Source organism: Zeus faber (genome assembly GCF_960531495.2).
Source record: "Zeus faber genome assembly, chromosome: 7".
Classification (NCBI taxonomy): domain Eukaryota; kingdom Metazoa; phylum Chordata; class Actinopteri; order Zeiformes; family Zeidae; genus Zeus; species Zeus faber.
In genome coordinates this window covers 23,797,469-23,818,699 of record NC_137203.1, presented here as the reverse complement: position 1 = coordinate 23,818,699, position 21,231 = coordinate 23,797,469, and the positions used below count along the sequence as shown (strand labels likewise).

The 21,231-nt window shown below is 44.6% G+C and overlaps 1 protein-coding gene across 3 annotated transcripts in view; it reads right to left on the bottom strand.

Moving 5' to 3' along the window:
- Positions 1-21,231, bottom strand: part of pbx3b (pre-B-cell leukemia homeobox 3b) — a 57,249-nt gene that overhangs the window by 11,202 nt on the left and 24,816 nt on the right. For all 3 annotated transcript variants that reach the window (XM_080003410.1, XM_080003411.1, XM_080003412.1), the window contains one exon: positions 672-913. In XM_080003410.1, the coding sequence (XP_079859536.1) occupies positions 672-913 (242 nt within the window). The remainder of the gene's footprint in view (positions 1-671; positions 914-21,231) is intronic.

Sequence of the window (21,231 nt, the reverse complement as noted above, 5' to 3'; positions counted from 1 at the left end):
AGAGACGGAGCAAAACTCAGTGTCGTCATCTTCGCACGCTGGAAGAACTCACGTTCAAAAGTTACCTCGGATTTTTGGAGGATCTTTTTTCTCACCGTAAAACGCTCTAAATAGTCATAGTCGGTGGAATGCAGTTTTATTCATATGGGTTTAATGCTCAGCACATGCTTGGGCTCCTTGTTAAATGCATCTAGAGTGAACTGTGTTTATATATTACTGGGATGACATAATAGGTGAAGTCATCTACAGGATGAATACTGATGCTGATTTGCAATATAGCTGAGGCCTAATGCGGAGAGAAAATTTTAACAGCTTTTCGTTAAACCAGTAGTTCATACATGATTAATTAGAATAACTCATTTACGTAGTGCACACTTTAGCTCATTACTCTGAGTAAAATTCGTTAAGTATTTACATTTAGATAATTAAAACCTGAAAACACCCCGAAGAAAGATGCATTCACTTCGGGTAAAGTCCCTCCCGCCTCTCTTAAAGTGCACAGAGTAAATTAGTCTAATTTACCTCGCCAGCTTGCTGAGGCGTCAGTGTTACACACCTTCTATTTTTTACCCATAATGCCTCTGTGCTGTGCTGCATGGAAGGCTTAAGGTGCTCTGCAAAGAGACTGCGCGTACTTTCGTGCCAGCTTTCACTCCTGTTTTCCTCCTCACCTGTTCGTATTTCTCCAGCTCCGTGTGGTAGATCTGTCTGATCTGGGTGAGTTTGGCCCGGTAGTCGGAATGTTCAATGGAGTTGTCGGCAGCCCCCCCTGAGGCGGCAGCTGCGGCCGCGGCTGCGGCAGACCCCCCGCCCTTCTCCGGTCCCGACACGCCCTCCGCCAGCAGCATGTTGTCCAGACGCATGAGCTGCGGGTCGGGAGGATCCTCCTCCTGGGCACCGCGGATGCTGAGACCTGCCACGACAAAGAGGAAGGGGAAAGGTTTGGTTACTCCGGTCCACTGACTTGACCAAAATAAATTGAAATGTATAGCAAGCAAAGATAATACAATATGAAAGGGATGTGATCAAACTGTCAGGGTTATTTTACGATAATGCTGGATGTGCATTATTCCGCTGATTACAAAGCTACTTACTAAATAAAATAATATATTGGACATAATATTGATTTGAAATGATTTACTTGTATGCCTTATTTAAGAGCCACAGAGAAAAACAGTCCATAACAACACTTCATCTAACCTGTTTTACTGTTATTAATGTGAAATTGAACATATCCACATTCATCGCTTCAGGACTTCCATAGCAGTTACTATGTAGCGTCGCAACGTTTCCGCTTGCTAGTGTTGTCATTAGCATTTTTATGCGAAGCATGTGAAGTGAATACAGGCAGAGAACTGGTTTCCAGTGGTAAAGGTCGTTGTTAACGGACAGCGGTCATTATTCAGAAATGACTGACCACCGATGTCCATAATTGACCGATCACAATCGAGAACTCTGCAGAGCTGCGTAATAAATAAAATGGATAAATGATAATAATGTAAGGAAATCTAATCTAAATCTAAGGCTATTGCTAATTATGCTAATGCTATTGCTAACTACTACCATAGCAACTCAGATGAATCAATAATAATGTAATCCATTATCATAATTTTAAATCAATCAAGATGCTCAAAATGCATCACAATACACAAAGGCAAAACGGTAAAATAATAAATATTGATTAAACGGAACAAAATCATGTAATCAGAATAAAACAACCGCACATAGAACATTTAAATAGATTAAAAAGTGGTGAGGTGTACCAGAAAACCATCATATGCTCACACTATACAGCAGACAATCTAGTTAATCAAGCTCATGTCATGAGGTCAAACTCCAAGATGCGGTTTTAAAACTCGGCAGATGAACAACTCTCAAGGACAATTAATAGAGCCTCTTGTGCAGCTCCTGCGATAGCATCGAGAGTCCCCCCGCTGACAAGCACTCGGTGCCTCCCGTGTGTGAGCATCGTGCTCCTGTCGCCCATGTCTACGTCTGTTCCCTTTTTATTAACACACTGCGCTGCACACCCTGCACACCCTGACATGACAGCAACATCCATAAACTGACAAATGCTCAATGGTGAAGTGGCACTTCCACTCCCTGAAAGGATGCTAAACAGAAAACTATAGCTCCGGTAAGCTCCTCCGTCTCTGACACTGTAAACACGGGGAAACTCTCAGAAAGTCAGGCTTTGTTTTATTTTTCACTGTCGCCCTCGAGAGGTCCCGCGTCGCTCTGCATTCCTAATTTTAGAGCGCGCGCCTAGAAGATAATAATAGACTTGATAATAAAAAAATAAAAATAAAGACTACTTTTAAAAGACTGCGCAAAAACGAAAAATAAAAAAACGTCACCCACTTCTTCTGCTTTTGTTATCAGAACCTGAGGGCGCAGAGTGTCCTCTGGTGTTCTGTATAGACAATCTGTCAGCGAGTCCTTATCAGCCATCGTTTAGCATTACTGTATGTGCACACTCCAGTGCACTGTGAATGCAGCCCGGCTACAGAAAGCGGACCGGAAAACTGCCTGAAGAGTCTGAATTACAACCGAGGCGGGCTCCTGTGATTCAGCCCAATAAAGGGGATAAAAATTCCGCTCAATGGGCAGTGAAACACCGACCGGCCACTCAGACGTTATGACGACCAGGGTTGTTTCAATTCAATAATCCCCTTGCAGTTCAGGGATTTTCAACAGCTCATTACAGCTTCATTAAGATATGGCCCAGCTTTGGATTGAAAATAAGAACATTAAAGGCTCTTTTGTGTTTCACGATGCCGCAGCCACCTCCATGGGAGCAAACACCGCAAAACTTTTTCCTTGGAACACTCTATTTCTTTCTAAAACGAATGAATCATATCTCATATCTCTCGTAGTTTTTTGTTTTTTTTTGTGTTTTTTTTTTTTTTTTCAGTGTTTTTGCTCAACAGCGGTGTGACTAAAAAACACATTTTCCTCTATTTATGGATCGGCTGGCTTGGTGTCTTTTAGGTGTAATGGTCTGAGAGGAGTGGATGAATGTGGCCATTTGTGTTGGAGACATTGAGATGCTGGACAAGGCTCCATCAGGCTGGCAGAGCCAAGCCATCCATGTGGACAATATGCCACCGCTACACTAACCCTCATGCACATCGCAGCCCTCCCCAACCACTCGTTCTGGACCAGCAGGGCCCTTTTCCCTTCCAGTTTCTACAGCTTGAAACAATTCAGCAGATGATTCAAATGTTGACCGACCAGATGCCCGGCTACATATCTCCACATTCGTTTTAATAGCTGGCGGTGTGTCTGCCACTATGGCTCATACTTACTAATCCAGTATTTATGCCCACGCTTTGATTCAACGTGAGCTCACCGAGCTGCGTTTTCTTTTGTGCTGCGGGTGGTGGTAAGTAGGTGGGTACGTTTTTCATGTCAGGTATATTAAATATAACTCTGGGATGCGGTGAACATTTCCACACCAAACCCAGTTGTCACTTTCACTTCACTCACTCTCTATCCAGGGGAAATGCAGCTGGGGGAATTTACAGGGCTTTTCAGCTAAATGGGCATAAATCACTGGTTTCATTCAAACCAAATAATCACAGGCCATAAAGAGCTACTTGTCTCTTACCATATATTACCATCAAAGTTCCTGTGCGCAATAACGTGGCCGTTCACAGTTAAAGGGGAAAACAGGCAGAGACATTAGAAAGTGACATGTAATCCTGTTAGGCCACTGACATGTGGAGTGGCCCTGACGTTTTTATCATACGTGTCCATTTCTATTTGGGAAATCAACGGGATAAAAATGATTACTGCGCTGCCCGGCGAAGAGCACGGCCCTGCAGGAGTCCACCAGGGTGTATTTGTGCCACGGCAGCTATCGAGGGCCATTTATAACAAGTGCGACAGCAGCGCTGCCCTCCTGCACCTGTTAAAATGGAGAACCGGCTGTGTAAGGCTGTATTCTCACTCACAGAACATAATCTCTAGTCTTTATTTACTCATGTGTCCGCCTAATACCGACGTATAGGAAATACCAAACACAATCAGGAAACAACGCAAACTTATTTTCACTCCAGTTCTCCTGCTCTCGTCTTCCCTCTCTCCATTGTTGCATCAAATACTTTAAGTTGGAGGATTGCAGAGATTGTGGATTTACTGTCTAACCTCGGCGTCATCACACAACTTCCACAAAATAGGCTTTGGCAAGATAGTATCTTTAATTTGCTGTGTGGTTGACAAATCTGTATAGTAACTTCCAAAGCCATAGTAGCGTTCTAGCACTGCAATGCCGCTCGCCTTCTCAAATCTTTATCCTGTTTTTGTCTGATGATATGGGTATTAAAACAAGTTTGGACACCACAGTAAGCTTTAATCCACATCCACAGTCGGAGTGGGATTAATCTTGGCACAAGGAATATATGTGCTGCGGTGTCACCTTGGTAAAGCCTCGGGGCCTAGAGATTTAAGCGGGAACAATCTGGTACAACTTAAATTATGAACAGCTTTATTATTATTATTATTATTATTATTATTATTATTATTATTATTATTATTATTATTATTATCATTATCATTATTATTATTATTATAAATATGATTATCATTAGTAGTATATTATATTAGTGGTTTATTATTATTAATATTATTATTCTGTATGTTGATAAATAATATATTATATCTGATTTATTATTATTATAAGTTGTAATATTTGTAATATCATAATTATTATTATTATTATTAATAATAACAACAACAACAACAACAAGGAATATAGTACAGGGAGAGTAGTTCATACTGAGAGAAAAGAGCTGCCTGTGTGATCGTTCCTCATTTTGCCTCCACGGTTGAGACAAAACAGACACCATGATTAATCTATTCCTATCAGTCAGCGGTGGTTCTCCTTTTCATTTTTTACAGGTTCACTGTCAGTATCTGATCCAAGGAAATAACAAATTTGACAGATAAAGACAATGCGGCCCCTCTCTCTAGCCACGATTCCCTCCTGTTCTCTGCTTATAATCATTTCCGGTTCGGGGGCTGTTGGTATCGTACATCACTCCCTGCTTGAAGCCCTGACAGGGATCTGAGCAGCGCCTCGGGGCTGCTCTCCTTTCCTCCCACCCCTTTTCTCCCCGCAGCACCACCCCTGTGCCCTCTTTCATTCCGTGGGCTTAGCTGACCTTTGGCCCGCCACTTGTTTACTCTCATTGCTGAAGTGTGGGCAGGAGAGCCATAAAGGCAGAGCCCCACTGGGTTAATGTGGCCCGCTCCCTCTGCACTCCCCACCTCATCGCGCTGCACTCTGCACTGTCAGGAGGAAGACAGCACGCCTTCTCACCAGCACTGTTGCTGCTTTTCTTTATTTATTTCTAGCTTGAACAAGGTGGTTATTTTTGTTGGTTTTTTTTTTTTTTTTTTTTTTTGCCCCATGACACTTATCTTGTATTATGCAATTTTGAGATGGTAAAACCATCCCACCAAGTGGGATATAAAATTGGTGGCGCTGATCCGTGGCGATGCCTAACAATATTTGATGATGCACGTCGTGGCACAGCGAGAGGCGTGGTTTCCAAAACACAGTTGGATGCACCTAACACTGACCTCCCGCAAGCCCCTTTTCCTATCCGACGGCTCCATCGACACGCTGTTCATCTAATTGCATTGATCCGCAAAGGTCTCCAAAAGCTAACTAATCGAAGCAGAATTTATTTTCTGCCAATAATTTGTAAAGGTCATCTCTCTTAGCTGTGGGGTATATGGTTGAGCGGGTGGGGGGGGGGGGGGGTTCTGAGGCTCCCAACATGAGCCCTAAACTCCGGCCCGGCAGATCCGGATCCGAGGCTCTCTAATCCACCGTGTTATTAAAACCCTCTGCCAGAGCAGAGCGGCACACTGGGGACTACATCGAGCCCCAAGTATCCATTTCACAAAGAGCCCAGTGTCACTACAGAGTTGTTCCATGCCTCCTTTGACTTCATATCATCTCCTTTGTCATGGCGCCTGGATCAGTGACTCCCAAGCTCCAGGAGCATGGAGCTGAATCAAATTACCATTGAAAATCTTTTGTTCTGACAAATGAAACATTAAGATCCTCTTTCATTGATGTTCTTAAAGTCTTTTTTAAGCTTGGCCTACATCCACTTGGCACAAAGAATCAGAGAACGCCCGTGGGCTCTCTCAAGCATGTACAGTAATTAACATGCCATTAACACATTAATACACATTAGCTATTCCCAATGTTAATGGCAGAATAATTACCATACCTGATACCACACGGCAGGGAAGCTGAGGCAAATTTGGCACTTTTGTGTTGCCGCGTTCTCGTCGTTGATTGAGCTGAAAATAATAACGTGTAATTCTGAAGGAAAATCATTCTATTCTCCAGACAGAAAAAAAACCTCCTCTCCTTTTGACAGTACTAATAGCTGTGCCCACGGATGCAAAAAGGCATTTGCTCTCCACCTGAAAGAGCAGGAAAACATTCTCCAGGACTATTCCCCTTCCGTAAAACACTGGATACAGTACTTTAGCTACTTAGTAGTACTCGTTCGGGATGGCTGATGTCCGTGGCACCGAGATGCAGGAGGGTATGAGTGTGAATATGAAGTGTAAAAAAAAAATGATAATAAATAAATAAAGGCGTGGGATCGGCCCTAAACTGGGAAATCCCTGTCTGGAATGATGTGTTTCCTCCCCGGTGCTGTGAGTGATAAGCTAATCAGCCGCGCTGACAGTGAAGTGTTGCAACCCCCCCCCCCCCCCCCCCCAGTGCTGGGTCAAGACTTCTCCCATCATACACCACCAGCACACTCTAAACAGACAGCGTGTGCAGGGGCGGGGGGGTGACAAAAAGGGGCAACGGCCAGAGAAGAAGATCTCTGTCAGTTCAGGTAGCCTTTGTCCCCTGATGATGATGCACTCCACTCCGCTAAAGAGAGAGGGCTCTGACAGCGGGGTGAAGGGGGTGCGGGGCCGGGCCACTTTTTCCGACCTGCGACTCCCGTGTGTGTGTGTGTGTGTGTGTGTGTGTGTGTGGGGTGGGGTGGGGGGGTGCTGTATGGGGGGGGGTGACAACCCAAACAAACATCTTGAAGACATTTTGCCAAGCAAACCAAAATTAATCACCGTCCTACGGTGGCAGTGACATTTGTGGGAAGTGACATGCAACATGACAGAGCGGAGAGAGAGGATGAAAGGAGACTGAAAGAGGGTGGGAGTGCCGGGTAAGAAAAAACAAGAGGCACTGTCACTCGCTGTGATCATGTGTATATGTGTCCGTGTGTGTGGATGGGTGAGCCCCTGCTTTGTTTTTGTGTTTTTTATTTTTATTTTTTTTGCCCTCAAAGGCTCTGTGTGGGCAACCGGCCAAGTGGCGCGGTGATGGCTGACCGGGCCGGGCCGTGGCGGCCGCACGCAGCGGTCGGGGAGGCCGGCCAAATGAGTGGACAGGACCTCCGCTACAGATCAGCACACTGACTGACCCTACAGGACACGTACAGCATGGGGCTTCAATATGGGGCCCCACATGGTTCACACCCGCCACTAGAATTCACTTAGACACTCCTATAGTCCCTGTATCCAACCGGTTGCTCTGTGTCTCTGCGAAACATGACGTGAGTAATGATTAGCCGATCATTTTGATGCAAAGAAAACACGCCGGACCAGAACTGTGAGTGGAATTCTCCACCAGAGCTAGTCTGCGGTGGTTTTATGTTTTGGTTCATATTTCATTTATTGATGGTCTTTAGCTGCTAGCCTCAATTTGCTGCAAAGGTAGGCTGATTCGTTATTCAGACCCCAAGCAAATAATGCAAATGTGGCACTGAAAGCCACTTATGAAATACCCAAAGGCAACTAATCACTCCTTCGCTCGTTCCAGCCTTTCTGCAGCCTCCTAATTAGAAGATGGAGATTGCACGAAACCAGGTCACACAGCAGGTCTTGTACACACAGACAACCAGACAAATATAAAGGCAAGGCTTCATCCAGACATCAAGTCAGCCAAACATACATTATTTTAAAGGCTAGAGTGAAGGGAAATAATGATATTCAGGTTATTAATCCCAGCTTTTTTACCGTATAGTTCCCAAAGAAAGGATTTAGGCTTCAGGCATTTTGGTTTATGTATGCGTGTGTGCATGTGTGTGCGACCGCGCACGTGCATGTGTGCGCAAAGGCTACATGTTCGCATAAACAAAGAAACAGCATTGGTAGCATACAGCCAACCATGATCCACTGCCAGAGAGATTATTCTTTGCAGTGGCATTTCTGCAAGAGAGTTGACAGTCCATCATTTAGATTTTGCAGTGTATCCACGAAAAGGCTGCATCGCCTGGAGCAGAAGGAGTTGCTCCTTCCTTCAGTGTCTCTTAAAGAAGAAGAGAATTTGGGTCCAAAATTACAGAGACGCATCCCTTCCTCACTGTGTCTGCCTTGCAGGGCAGCCATAACACACTATATATATATATATATATATATAAAAAGGGCACCTTTGAAGCATTTATTTGAACAGTAGGTTGAAGGGGGTGAGTAAAGGATGAACATTCGCGTTCTTTCTGAATTCGCATGCACCTGAACATGGGTTGGGGAAGGCGACCGTTTCTGCAGGCGCGGTGCACTCGGCGCCGCGGGTCGCTCGCTAGATCTAAGGAGCCACGGCGCAAAGCGAGCCTGGCGGATCAGGCCCGGGCTGAGCAACAGCTTGTGACAGAAGCAGGCCAGAGAGGATGTGGGAACGAGCGGGCAGCCGGCCTTTATCAGCTACCTTTATACTCAAGGCTTCACATCAGATCCATCGCCAGCGTCGCCTTCCCGCCCCCCAAAGAACACGGCAGGAAAAGGGTTTCACTCCCAACACGAGAGGAAGTGAATCAACCCATGGAAAGCAATGGCTTTGTTTTTTTTTATCGAAAAAAGGAGTTGATGTTTGCTCATTGTAGATGGCCGCCCTCAATTCTGCTGATGAGTCAATTTATTCTACGCCGACCACAGCGATACTCCTCTTTCTGCGCTGTGTGATACCTACCGAACAATACAACAACATAAAAGGTTATTTGGTGCTAATTATTCCCAGCCTGTATTTTTACAAACCACTTAATGAGTTGGACCGCAGGCGTGGCCGTCGGCTGTGACTTTCTCAGTTAGCCGAGATGAACCGTGCAGTCTCCGTCACGTCACCCCCGTCATCGGCGTCGCCTCATCCCCGCACCCCCTGCTTTCAGTTCCTCGCTACAGGGCTTCACTGGAGCAGCACAACAGCTCCCGTAGCGTCTCCCCACACCGGCATGGGGCGGGGGCGGAGGAGGATATGGCGGGGAGCTCTCTCTCATAATTACGATAATTAACAGTTGCAGATTTAATTGGAAGGGAAGGCATTAACAGGAGGAACACAGTGGCCGCACGCACCGGGGGGGAACCTTTCGCTGCTGCCGAGGGCTTTTGTCTTCACGGTACCTAATGGCATCTTGGCGGGCCAGCAGTCTGGCTGGGCCGGGCCACAGCGCGTGCTGACACAATACAACGCAGCACCACCCGGCACCACACAACACAACACAACCAGAGCGGAGGGTTCAGACAGCAGGGCTTGTCAGGACTCAGACTGGAGGCAGATAATTAGGTGCCAGGTTAATAAGAGCGCCGGCTCGTGATGGCATTTGGTTTCTGTATGTGGGCAATTAATGACTTTGTTTTTTTGTTTTTATTGCCCACTTGAGTGGAAAACATAGTGCATTATTCACCCCGGGCTCATGTGGGGTGTGAAGGCGAGTGACCCTTGCTAAAAAAAAAAAAAAAAAAAGTAAATCCACTGCGGCAAAGAATAAAAATAAATAAAAAACGACAACAAACCTTTTCCTATATATGGAGTTAGCAAAATGTAATCTCAATTCGCTCGCAGCCACTCCACTGTATGACCTTTTCATGGTGCACTGCCTCATGTCACAGCTCTTGATGTTGAAAACCCCCAAAGATGTCAAGCAGGCTTTGAAGTTGCAGGTCAGGTACAGGACAATGGACCCACGTAAACACAGGGAACATACCAGAACAAAGACACCCGACCCTCCTAGCTAAAGCACTCCTTTTAATTTACCGTATCACACAGTGGCGTAGTCTACGTGATACGCAGGTTTATGCCGTATACCCACACAGAAAACTCCAGGATATCCTTATACCCACTTAAAAATGTGCAAGGATACGTAACAAAAGTTTGATGGCAGAGCTTTCACTTCAGTGATTTTATTTATGATTATTATTTTTTTACCGGGCAGAGTATAACTGCAATGAAATACATTTTTCAGGGGACCTTGCTGATGCCACAGCCCCGTCACGATTTGGCATAGCACGGGCCGGCACAGCCGCTCAAAAGAGTACCTTCCAATTTTTCATTTTCATTAAACACCTTAAATCAAAAGAACTAGGCTACTGTCCGACAATAATTTTACCTTTTCAATTTATTTAAGACTAACCGTAATCCAGGCAAGTGTAGAGCAGTGGTGTGAATGCGTAACGGTAATGGAGCTATCTCTGCTCCGCTGTAGCCCTGTGCCGTGCTTTTCATTTTCCATTTGAAGTGATTTTCTCGTGGCGGAGCAGTGGCGCGATCAAAGGGATCTTTTCTCCAAACAAAGCAAATAAAAACGGTGTGTTTTTATTGAAGATGTATTTAATTGACTGAGCTCAAAAACAGCCCTGTGCGAACAAAGGGATCTTTTCTCCAAACAAAGCAAATAAAAACAGTGTGTTTTAATTGAAGATGTATTTAATTTACTCCGCTCAAAACAGCCCTGTGCGAACCCCCCCCCGGGCTGGGAGGGAATGATCACAGTATACCCACTACAATAAAGTAGACTATACCACTGGTATCACATTTCATAATGTATTTGCACAATTCTATACCCTTTAGAAAAGCCTGGGTTCCATTCCTGGGGATTTATTGGCAATGAATCCACAGACAGGCTTTTAGACATCCTCTTCTTTAACCAGGCAGCAGCTCAGCGCCTGCTATTTTGGACTTAGTTGTTCTCTTTGCCTGTGGTGGCCAATTAGAGTGCTTTAAGATAAATAGGCATCTGCAACTTTGATGTCCATCTTTTTAATAAGCTTTGGTTAAGATGACATCTGTGTGAAAAGAGTTCAATATCTTCACAGTGGGAGAGAAAAGCGGTTTATTCAAAAAATAAAATGTCATGTAAATATTGCTGGATGGTTTTGAAACTCGGTCAGGGGGGGTGGCTTTGGGGGTAGGGGGGTCATAGCATGGGCTGCGACTCTGGGCTGATATTTTATTATCTCCCCCAGCAGTGCAGATTAGTAAGTGAAAGATTATTATTTTCGAGCTTTATGAAATCTATTTTTTTAGAATACTGAATTATCTTAGAGAGAAAATTGGAAAGTATTTATTTTTATACAATATACAAAGCTTACTTGAGTTGTAAAAGGGCGTTTATTTTTTCATATATTCCCAATACAGAAATAACTAGTTGTTTGGCTTGGAAATGGATATCTGTATGATATCCAAGCCAGAAGATCTCAGCCGTGTCACAAACCTGGGGTATTAATAGGGAATATGCAACAATGCCTAGAACGTGTGTGCGTATGTGTGCATGTGTGTTTACATGCACGCTTGTGTGTATGAAAGAGAGAAAGCCAGAGCACATGGTATATACTGTATATATACTGTGTATATATATATTCTGAGCTAGCCTGCGGAGGTGCTGCTTTATACTGTATGTGTGTGTGTGTAACTCGGTCAGGGAATAATGTAAATGTCTAGAGCCTTAAGACTGAGCAGGCAGTGGCACATATAAAAGCACCCTGTTTCAGGCTAGTAAAACAAGTCAATAAATAAAGAGGAGAAGCCGGCGCTGTCTGCCATACTCTCTTGAATGAAACCAGAGGTGAGCTGCTTATTTTCAGGCCCGCACCAGGGGTTGACAGAGGCATTATGAGCCTTAATACATTCTGACTCTCACTCGTCATGAGCCATATCTGTCAAGAGCGTTTTAGATGAAAAAAAAAAAAAAAAAAGAGCCTGTGTGACCGATTCCGGGCCACCGCTGGATAGCAGCAGTGCATTTCCCACCACAGCAGATGACCATTGCTGTTGCTTGTTTGTTTAGTTCAAAGGGTTTTGTCTTTATCTCACACTCAGCTCGTCTGTGTCTTTTTTGTTTATTTTTATGGAGCGAACAAAAGCGAGAGTATTATTTACAAAGCGCCCCAGAAGGTTTACATATACGGCGCTCTGGGAAGTGGCAAATCTTTTCTGCCTGGGCTCCAAATGGGAAGCCGATGACACGTACTGGCGTAAAATGGAAACACCATTAGGTGAGCAAACACTTCATTGTGATAACCGCTACCTGATTACTGGGCAAAAGCAAAGCCATGATTCTCTTGTTTTTTTGGGGGGGTTTTTTTGCATCCTGTGTCAACACTTTAGGCAAATATTCCAGGGCCTGGCCTCCCCAGGCCTTAATCCATATGGTGAACTGGGTTTTGTTGCCACAGATGTTGCTCTCCCAGTGTGTGTGACGCAGAATGGGGACAGGCGAGGGCAAACCGCTCGCCCAGATCCTACACCGTGAACATACAGAGGTCACAACGCTACATCACATGCCGCCAATGTCAATCCTTTATTAAATTACCTAGCTATCAGATTTTCTGTCACCGGGCTGATATGGGGGTTATCTTTACCATTTATGTTGCGGATTTTCGAGGGATTATGCATTAAAGAGGGGGCGTTTTCCCAGCAGAATGCAATACCTCAGATGGAGCTCGGCTGATGTGCAAAGGAAAGGGAAGGTGGTGTGAAAAACAAATCCTCGGCGGTAGCGGACAGGGTTTATTTCACCTCAGACAATACGCGCGGTGACTATACTGAATGTTCCGTTGCTAAAATACTGCAGTAAGCAATACAAATCCCTTGGACAAAATGAAATGTATTAAACATGTGGATTTCATAAATCTCCCTTTCATCGCTCTGGGTCAGAGGTATATACACCGTAGAGCTCAGCAGGCACTTTTGCCCGGCATTGTTAGTTTCTGTCACAGGGGCTCCTACCGCTTTCAAAATGAGTGTCAGCAAAAGCTGCACTCGCACAGCAAAACAGCAGACTCTCACATTGAAATCGTCCAAATCAATTCCTGCTCAGTACTCGGTAAGAGTATTACAGAGCTGTGGGGATTTAAAAAAAAAAAGCCTGCCATAGAAAAGGACAAAAAGCGAGTCTGGGAAAAGTCAGACAGTTGAATAAGAGCGGCTGCATTCCCGTGTACCGTGTGTAAAATCTCCACTCATGTGAAGATTAATAGTTGACAAGAGTTGGGGCTGATAAAGGGGAGATGCCTTTTCTCCAGGTTCAGTGCTTCTCGCCATGGTTCGCATAGTGCTAGAAAAAAAAAAAAAGCTCCATCCTCATTCACAACACTATGTTAAACACCCTACTGGGATGCCTTTAACCTTGAGCAGCAAAGGTAAAGCCAGCCCGGGGCTACTTGGTGGTGGGGGTGGCTGCCACAACCCCAAGTGCCATGCTGCTCCACAGTGGGGGCCCAACATGGCCAGATTGCCAGAGAAGCCATCTGAGGTGTTGCCACGGCATAGGTAGGAGCTGCTCGCTCATTTAACTTGTTCCATTAGCTATTTGTTTTGTTTTCCAAGCGATTCTTTACTCGCGGCCGCCTCATCAAGCTATGGCGGAAGGGAGACTGCACTGAGTGTTCACTTTGGTGGAGGAAGGCTGGGTGTTTTAGCGTCTGTCGCCGGTTTGTTCCTGGGAAATCCAGGGTAATATACAGTATCTATATCATTTAATGATTATCTGTAATGAGTGTAGATTAGAGGCGGTAAGAAAAAATGGGAAGTCATTGTCATTGTCTTATGCAGATGCAGTAGTACACAAGCACAATATCTGTAAGGAAAAATAAATAACTAAATGTTATATCTGATTAAAAAAAAAAAAAAAAAACTATGCCAGCTGGGTTAAGTGGCCCTACATATTCTGAATTGCATTCTTCCCTGCTGCTGCCCCAAAGCACAAATAAAATCCTGTACAGAATGGTATGAATATCATTGACATAATTGAGGTCCATGAGTAGAACGTTGTGCGTGGGGGGCGTGGAGAAAAAGCTGAATAAAGAAGGTGGGGAAGGTAAATGAGTGTTTAAAAAAACCCCATTTCTCCCTGAAGCTCATGTTAGTATTGATGAAAAACAAATAATAAAGCTGACAACCCCTTGAATCAATTCAATCCCTATTGTTCGGCCCTGCATAATTCAATCATTTTTTGCGACAGCTGACGATTACTTCATCACAGCGTGAAGACAGATTAAAAAGTTGTCAAATTAAATATTAAAGGGGGACTGCAGGCAGTTGTGAATTTTTAAAGGAATAACACAGATTGGAGATGAAATGAGGAACCTATATGCATATTTTAAGTGAATGCATATATTTTCCTCTAGGCCACCTACTTTGCAATAAAGAGGAGTGGGTATATAGATGTGGTAATGCGGCACAGCGGAAATGATATGAAAGAGAAATTGGTTTTACATAATGATGTCAAAAGGAATATAGCTCTGCATGGTCATGCAGAATAAAGATAAGATTCTCTTTCTCCGTGAGTGAATATTTTGCTAATGGTTTCTTCATTTCCATAGAGAATAGAGAGCCCGGCTTTTGTACGCGTCTCGAATGGTTTTCTATGGGATGAAGTTAACAGCATTTATCTTTCAATAACAGAGGAGATCAGTTGAAGAAATACCAACGTGTGGAACAGAACGCTGCGCTCTCGCTTCCGAGCTTTTGAGGTAAAGATAAAGTGACAAGTGACAGTTACGCCACGACGATTTCTGCGCCCTGATATTTGATGACGAGAACAAAGAAGCAAAAAAAAAAAAAAAAAGTAATCTGAGGGGTTAAATCTTTCTAAGTCGCAGCGGGGACTTCTTATTTAACTGGTGACACTGTCGATTGCGGTAAACAAGGCCTGATCAATACCCCGTCGAACAAAGACGTACATGCAGATTTCATACGTCACGCCTCAAAAACACAAGAATGTCTTGACATGCCGCTTTCTAATGTGCGCTGAACCAGCGCCCGCCCGCTGTGCCAACGCATTGTGCTGTTGTTTCCTACTTTCTTTATTTAGCACTAGTTGCTCAGCTACGCCCTTGTGTCCATACACACTTACTCATGCAATAAGCATCATTGTCAGCGAGCCTTCCCTTTCCAAACGGTTCAGCCTCCGCCATCTGCAGGCGTTCCCAGACACACCGCTTTGAGTCTGCCATAATGATGCATGACTAAGTACAGTTAAAGTGTTGCAGTCTGTTGGCGAAAAGCAGTCAAGCACTTTGCTGTAGTGTCACCACGGATAAAGCAGACAGCTGAAGGTTGACGACGGATAAAAGGCAGTGACAGGCCTGGTGCCACGCTGTGTGTGTGTGTGTGTGCGCGTGTGTGAGAGAGAGAGCGCGTTAGCATGGTGGATTTCTATATATATATGTGTGTGTGTGTGTGTGTGTGTGTGTGTGTGTGTGTGTGTGTGTGTGTGTGTGTGTGTGTGTGTGTGTGTGTGTGAGGGTTAGAAACCAAAGCACAGCATATTAGTAAGTGTACTTAACTGGGATATGAAATGGGGTTGGACCAGATTGAGTCTGTTGAAACTGGGCCAGATCTTGGACCTCAACTTTTTTGACGCAGTGGAAGAGCCAAGGTAACAAATGTAGACAAATGTAGTAGACTCTACACGCATATACCATACTCACAAAACGTCAAAGGCGCACCTTGTTCTCCTGCAATATTCACAATTTGTTTGACATGCCCCCATGCAATCGGATGTAGCCGTTGCAGATGCAGTAGACCTTATTCCAAACCCTGTTTTCAGATACAGAAGATACATTTACTGCTCACTCATTTAATGGGCTCCCCAAGCGTCCCCTGTACTGTGCAGTACACAGGCTCTGAACAAAGCTTATTGGGCATTGTACATCTCACCGCTGTGTGCAGAGTTGTTGAAATGCACCAATAAGGGGAGTCAAGAACCCAACTTCACTGCAGCTTCTACCCAGTGCCTCTCCCCTCACCTCCCTGTCTCTTCAGGTAATCTTCAGCAGATACTGAATGCACGCTGAAAACAGAGGAGACAAAGGACTCCTTGGCTAATACTGTACCGTTCGCCAGAGTCTTTAGTGTCACCCGGCTCCGCCGAGTTCCTTGCTGCTTTGTCGAGTTTACCCGCTCTCGCAGCGGCTTTCATGTAAATGATGTTGAATGCTGTTTTCTAAAGAATGCATTTTAAAGAGGGGAAATTCTCATTTCTGCCTCTGTGTCTTGTCACAAACCCTTTTCTCTCCCCCCCCCCTCTCCCTTCTGCTCCCCCCGTACCCCCTGCCCACTCCCTCCTGCTGCAGCCCAGACTACATAATTGATGCAAATACTGTCACATGTGTCAAGAGTGGAGGCTCTTCTGGTTTACTTCTGTGCAACACTTAGCCGAAGAACATTAAATGGAGAAAGCAGCCTCATGCCAGGGGTGGAAAATCAGCTTGTCAGTGGTTTCACGCGCGTAGAGCCACACCGAAGGCGTTGCCGTGGGACTCTTTCATCGAGGTGATTGAGAAACAAAAAAAATGTACCATGACAAATTCCCGTTCATAATATGCGTTGTCCATCCTTGTCATTTCAGCCATCTGGATATACAGTATCATCCCCTAATTCTTGAATATGTTTTTATTATCAGATTTCCGCTATTTCGCACTGTATCCTTTTCACATTAACCATGCCAAACAGTTACATTTGCACCTTGTGTGCGTGACGCAGACCTGAAATTAAAGATTGCTGCTTTTAAGGCAGCAACCATGCCCCTGATGGGAGAGCTGTAATGGCTGTAGATGACTGGGCTGCAGTCGGAGATAGAGGAAGCCAGGATTTCATTTACAACAATGACAGAGTGAGCATTACGCAATATGGCAACATTCCATGCCATTTAATGAGCCATATTCACTAATGTCTGAGTCTCGGCTCTAGCAGTCATAAAACCGCACCGCCTTGCAAAGCAAGTGTCCCCGTCTCTCTCCACCTCCATAGAAAACAATGGTGCATAGCAGAAGAGGCAGGCGCTTTCTGTTCTTAACACTGCACATCCAACGCCTCGTCTTCCAGCAGGCTCACCCCGCTTGTCTGCTCTCGTTTTCTCCCCACTCTCCCCTCTCTTTCTCTTTTCTCTCCCCCCCTCCACACCCCACACCCCCATCCTCCATTTCTGGCCAGAGCCTGTGCTACAGATTAAGTGACTTGATCCTGCAAACATCTGAGGAATTCAGCTCCACAAAGGGGTCAGACAAAGGCCAGGGGATAGCCTTACAGGTCCCACTCCATTAGCAGATCTACGGGGGTGTCATCAGGAGGGCTCTGCAGGCAATAAGGGGGCCCCGGGCTTAAAAAAAAAAAAAAAAGAAAGAAAGAAAGAAAAAAATAAAAGAAAAGAAAGTCAAAAACAACAGACAGCTTGTGGCTGTTTCATTTTATACTCAATGTGACGCACCTACACCACCTTGACCTGCTGATCTTTGAGATTAAAACAAGATGATGATTTCCCCTGCAATGAATAAAGGGAGAAAAGTGATGAGGTGTGCTATTTCAGAAATTCTCCCATTTTGAATTAAAATTTGTCATTTTTTTTTCTTATGCGTGCAAAAAGTTTGCCTTTTCCCCCCAGGGACGATTTTTGGGAAGCAAGTTCTTGTTTATAAAGTGCAGTACTCCAAGCCCAGTGAAGCTGCAAGTGCCGACTGTCTCTTTGTTTACACGCCTCTTGATATAGACAAACAAAAATACCCCCATATTTTCTAGGCAATAGCATTCACAAAGAATATCTGGGGCTCCTACAAAAACACTTCAACTGTAATAAGCCTTTCCATGAGCGTGTGGAGCGCTTCAGAGGGCTTCTTTGAAGCCCTTACTGCGCTGACTGTTCGTCTGTAGACAGGGCTTAGAAAGCGCGAGCGCCATATCACTGTAACCTCTCAGCGCTTCCGCATTAATAATTAATTGCCAATGTGAGTAAACACCACTGTAGATACAAGAATGGCCCTAACAGTGCAAACTCTCCTGTTTTTGCCTAAATCCGTACGACACACAAATTGGGCTGAGGTCTGCAATACTCGCCATGGAGAATGCTCCTAGCATATTTGCATATATTCGGCCTTGAGATCTAAGTGCACTCTCGCTGTGCTCGGCAGAGTATATTTACAATGACGGATATTTGTTCATTGTGTTGAATGTGTGCGAAGCCGCCAGCTAGAGCAGCTGGATCCATATTTCACCGCACAGACCCGATGCGTTTGACAAGACGTTGTTTAAGAGGAAATTCGGAGGCGTCGCTCTTGTTCGGTTACCCTTTAGCTTATGGACGACAACGCAGCGAGTTTACGGCTAACACAGCCTCATTTATTTTACTTATAGCGGAGTGAGTGTATGCACGGGCCCGGTGGAACACACTGACCTTGTCACTGTGGCGGCGTCTGAGGAGCCCGCCGCCGTTCGGGTTACCTAGCCGTTCAGCTATCTCGACGGTGTGCGTAACAAAGAGTCGAATGTGTCAGCGGAGCGCTTGGCTTATCGAGAGCTTTGGTAATGGGCCGGGTCCCTCCATACGCAGAAAACCCCATTCCATCCATTCTCAATCCCTCATAACATTTATCAGCGCGGAGCCTATCACGACAAAGGTCACTACCTGGTCCGTGCAACATATCTAACCTATACACTCGACTGGAAGCGTTGGAGAAACCAGAACAGCTGCTTCTATCGTTACTTTAAACTCTGCGTCCCTCGCCAATGAGCTGTGTGCATCTATTTGGAGGTTGAAATGACCGGCTATTAAGAATTCAGGAGCTCAAAGAGCGCCTTTTATCTCACTATAAATCCTCATTATTTCTAATGGCACTTTTTAAGGCGAAAGAGTGGAGTAGAGCATGTTCTCTCTAGTCTCCAGTCGCTGACAGACATCGCCAAGCACTACGGGTTAATGTAATATCACAGTTGGATGCCTCCACCATCTCACTTAGACCCCCTATTATTTTAGAAGTCCTTCTATGAACAAAATGACTCCGAAAGTGAAGATTTTGAAGTTTTGATTACACAGTGAGCTTTAAATCCTTTGCATATATTTCCTATCCCGGGATAAACTAACACCTACATATTTTAAAGATGATCCACCGCCCTCCCATTTTTAGTCAGGTTAATATTAAACTAAGAATAGAAAAATAGACTGTAAAGAAAAAAAAAAAACATGGTTCTTCTACTGAGACTGGCATATCAATTAGGATTGTGAATAGGAGTGTAATTGAAAGCAACAGGAGCAGAAAGAAGCGGAAATTCATCAAGGCAGGCATGGAAAGGCACAAATTAGTTCAGAGTGAAACAGAAAGCTTCTTCTCCATCCTTCCACTGTCTTTGCCAAGAATGGGGCCACCGATCTATTTTTACCATTAACAAACAATGGAATTAATGAAGAAAAAAAACAAACAAGAAAAAACAACTATTAATGCTTATTACTACCCTTCGACAACTGGAAGAAAAGTCGACCGGTGTGTCGGACATAACTCCTGGTGGTCTCCCCTTCTCGCCACAGCAGAACCAAAAACCACGTGTTAACAGCAAACTAGGCATTAGGGTTTGTAGCCTGGGGTGCTCCATTAAGTGGTAAATTCAGTTTTTTAGAAAAAGTGAGAAAATAGGAGATCGATCTGCTGCATTAGCCAGCGACTGTAACCTCATCAGTCACAACCTGTTGCCATATCTCACACTCTTAATGCACTATGTATATATATATATATATATATATATATATATATATATATATATATATATGTATATATATATATATATATATATATATATATATATATATATATATATATTTGTTTTTATTTTATTTTTTTGAGGAAGCTGGAAAATTAAGTGGTGCTGAGTCTATGGGTCACCTTTCGAGGAGTTTTATAGGCAGATTTGATCATAAGTTGTCTGTGTGTGTGTGTGTGTGTGTGTGTGTGTGTGTGTGTGTGTGTGTGTGCGCGCTCCGTGTCTTGTCCTTGTGCTGCTCGAGCGTTGACGGCGGCTCTCCAGCCAGCAGCAGCTGTGGCTGCACACACCATCTCTGTTGGCAAGACGGCATTCTGGCGCCAGCCCGCCACACAATCACAGCGACCGCGGCTCCACTGTCGCTAAATGGCACATTCTCTCAGCCCCGGTCCTCCTCTTTCCGAGGCACGGGCTTCTCCAGCTGCAGCCTAATTTCCTGTGACTTGCCTAATTACTGTAATTAAGGATTAATTGCCATTAATTATTCACACATAAGCTCATCGCAAATCATGGGGTAAATGTCTTATGAAAGCTGCCATACAAGCCATGTATAAACACACTAGGATGCTCCAGGCGGCTGAATCGATCACTCAGCCCTCCAGCAAATCTCCGCGCCACACTTAGGAAAACAGCGATAACTCTCCCGAAAATCAACACCCCGTCCAGGTGACGGAGGAATCAATCCCACACCACAACCACCCTCCACCTCCGGATTTGAAACACATAAACGATACGAATGAGAGAGAAAGAAATCTCGTCTCATGTTTCTGATCACTTGTAAACAATCGCTATTTTGATAGAGAGAACCCCAAAAAAAAAAAAAAAGGTACGACGAGTGAAAAAAGTGGGGCAAAAGATAAAGGGGCGGAAATTAAGCCCCGCGAGGGATGAAGATAAACCAAGGTTAATTCCGCTTTAATCTCGTCCCTCGGTGTTGACCGGCTAAAATTCGCACGGGTCTCTGACCGGGTTAATGTTATTTACTGGAGAGTTATTTTTATGGCACTATCTCACAGAGCCATAGCGTGTTTTTTTTTTGTTTTTTTTCGGCAGAGAATGACATATTTGGTCTTTTGTCGACCAGAAATGACCGATTTTGTCCGACATCAGGCACGGTGTTTACAACAAAGTCGTCTGCGTATCTGCGCTTTTTGATGGAAGAGGTACTCGGGCTCACTGAGGACAAACGTTTACACTCAAGCACTTTTGGGGCAATAGTCTTTAAAGCGCCGGCTTCATAAAGATCATAATAATGGCTATAATGTAAATCTGCTGGGTATGAAATGTCTTCCATGGGGGGTTGACGCACGCAAACAGTATTTAAAAGCGGACACATTTACAAGGCTCTAAATCAGCGGAGTGGACTCGCCCCGAGAGGGTGTTGAAAG